This window comes from Limulus polyphemus, unplaced genomic scaffold (assembly GCF_000517525.1).
Source record: "Limulus polyphemus unplaced genomic scaffold, Limulus_polyphemus-2.1.2 Scaffold1148, whole genome shotgun sequence".
Taxonomy (NCBI): Eukaryota; Metazoa; Arthropoda; class Merostomata; order Xiphosura; family Limulidae; genus Limulus; species Limulus polyphemus.
In genome coordinates this window covers 65,298-67,930 of record NW_013666758.1, presented here as the reverse complement: position 1 = coordinate 67,930, position 2,633 = coordinate 65,298, and the positions used below count along the sequence as shown (strand labels likewise).

The 2,633-nt window shown below is 28.3% G+C and overlaps 1 protein-coding gene across 8 annotated transcripts in view; it reads right to left on the bottom strand.

The window, feature by feature from the left end:
- Positions 1-2,633, bottom strand: part of LOC106462352 (mitogen-activated protein kinase kinase kinase 5-like) — a 151,359-nt gene that overhangs the window by 127,728 nt on the left and 20,998 nt on the right. For all 8 annotated transcript variants that reach the window (XM_013922265.2, XM_013922266.2, XM_013922269.2 and 5 more), the window contains one exon: positions 712-834. In XM_013922265.2, coding sequence (XP_013777719.1) covers positions 712-834 — 123 coding nt within the window. The remainder of the gene's footprint in view (positions 1-711; positions 835-2,633) is intronic.

The window sequence follows — 2,633 nt, the reverse complement described above, 5'->3', positions numbered from 1 at the left end:
TACTAGTAGTATATATTATTAGTACTAGATATTTATTATATATATATATATATATATATATATATATATATATAAAGCTCTTGTATATAGAAATTATGTGCTATGAAACATGGTTTGACTATTAACACTTTCACTGTTTTGTGTTGCAAAATCCCTTAGATGGACATATAATGACCTAAAGTACTTTAAAAAAAAATTCAATGCAATAAAGGGAAAAAATAACATGAAAATAAGATTGTTTCCATATTGACTTTTCCAAAGCTTTTAATTTTGAACAGTATCTTTATGAAACAAATACTCTTTACATGTCATTACATACACTTCCTGAGTTAATGCTGGTTCAATATATTTACGAGATCCTATTGATGCATTAATTACCTTAAATCACATTACATAATGTTTGAACCACTATAAAGTAAAAAATATGTTGCATTTTGCTTCTATATTTTTCATTATACTTATTTTTTAAGCCATAATACTTTTATTTAGAACTAAAAGAAGTTATTTGATAAATATTCTTTTTACTTTTTCAAAAGGATTTTCAAGTTAATTACAAAGATACCTGCTTACAGAAAATGGAAAAGAATATTGATAGGATTCATATCATTCACCTCCATTTTGAAAGGTTACAAATGTTTTGAATATTTGTAGTTAGTACAATTTAAAATTTTTATAAATGAAAAATAGGATATATCAAATAAGCTTACTCACAGGAATTTTCAAAGGCACCGGAACACGAACATCTGTAGTGTGATCATTATGAATCAGGATGTTCTGTTTCATTCCAAAACTCTCGCGAACACCAAGCTGGTAAAAGAGTGAGTTCTGCTGATCCTGAAAACAAAGTATCTTGAGGTTTTGGAATTCTAAATTATTCATTAAAACACAGATACAATCATCAGCTAAAATAAAAAAAAATCTAACTCACCAAAAAAGTTACGAGAAACTTTAAGACTAACAGCTTAAAAACAGTTCAATTTAAGCTCATATCCTTGAATGTTTGTATGATACATACCAGGCATATAGCCTAGAAAAGGTCCAAATTCAGTATCAGTTCATTGTTCACTAGATGAGAAGCACAATTATTCATTGGATCAAATATATGTATTTAAATTATGCAATACATACTAATTAATAACAAACAAAAAAACCAGTAAACAAATCCCAAAATACATGCAACATTTGTTTTGTGAAAACCTCTAACTTGGGAGTTGTAAGTAATAAACTGACTCCCAAGGTAAACCAGCTTTCTTTGAGTTATTACTATTCTAATAATACACATGCTGAAATTGACATTCTTATTTTGTTGTTAACAAAACCCTTGCTTTGGGAACATAATTATCAGACTTGTAACAAAACATACTTACATAAAGATATATTGCAATAGATGATTTATTATCTTGTTCAAGAGAGGATAAGTAAGATACTAAAATATCACTTTATTAAAACATACTGTATGATAACATTCCATTTTGGTAAGTCTGACATTTAATACATTAACTCTCTCAACATGGGCTTGGTCAATCTGACCGACCACATGACCTCTTTGTACTCCATTAAGGTCTTTATAGATTTAATACTTCTAACTTTCAGTATAGCGTGTATATATCTACACAACATTTGGCAGTCTTTCAGTTAATATTACAAGTCTTCACATATAAAAAAGTAAAGTATTTTTAATAAAATAAAATAAAGATTTGTCCATTAATCTATTGAGTAGTCCATGTGCAAAGTAATTTTCATGTTAAAATTAAAAATACTTTTCCTCAAATCCCTAAAACCACCAAAATGCATTTCAAACGTTTTTTTTCAGTAAAACTTTATAGTTTATCTTTTAGTTTCTCTACCCTATATCAAAAAAGGTTCAGTCAAATCGACAAACCTTGTAACCACCAAAAATAAAAAAATCCAAAGAAACCTAAATTACCCTTTTTTTCTTTCTAGAATGACTTCAAATTGTAACATGAAACTACACTCGTTTATCCTAAGTAGCTCTAAGTTCGTAACAGTATACATCTATTTATAATTAAATTTTATTGCCCTTTTTATTGCCGTTTGAACCATGTTTAACTACAATAACCGTGCCATTATAAGTTGTAAATCACTCTGGGAACATGCAGCTCACGTTACACTATCGAATTACATTACCCAAGAGCTGCTGCGTGCATGCCTCGTGAACCATTTTAATGATGTTATTATTATTATTTATTTTACCTATTCTAGTCTTAAATAACTTAAAAAGATCCGTACTTTTGATTTTAGTTATTTTTATAATAATAAATAAAGAATAAATATGAAAAACATGAAATAAAGTACTTACCCAATCTTCTTTTTTCTTGCCCTCGATTGTTGAGGAGAGTTAAGCCTGATTTTTTTAGTGATTATAGTAAAGCACTTAATTTTTATTTAATTAAATAATACACCAAAGAATACAGACTAATAACTTGCAAAAAGTAGACAAATTCGCTTCCTCCCAAAATTTTCCTGGCTTTCTAACTATGTAACAAGGGCTACTGCAAATTCATCCAAGCTAGTCATTAGCTTTCCCACGGGAACGTTGCTCAAACTCTGAATAAAATTGACTTTTTTAACGGTTCAGAACAAAGTTATGCAAAACGTCAATTTGATAGATG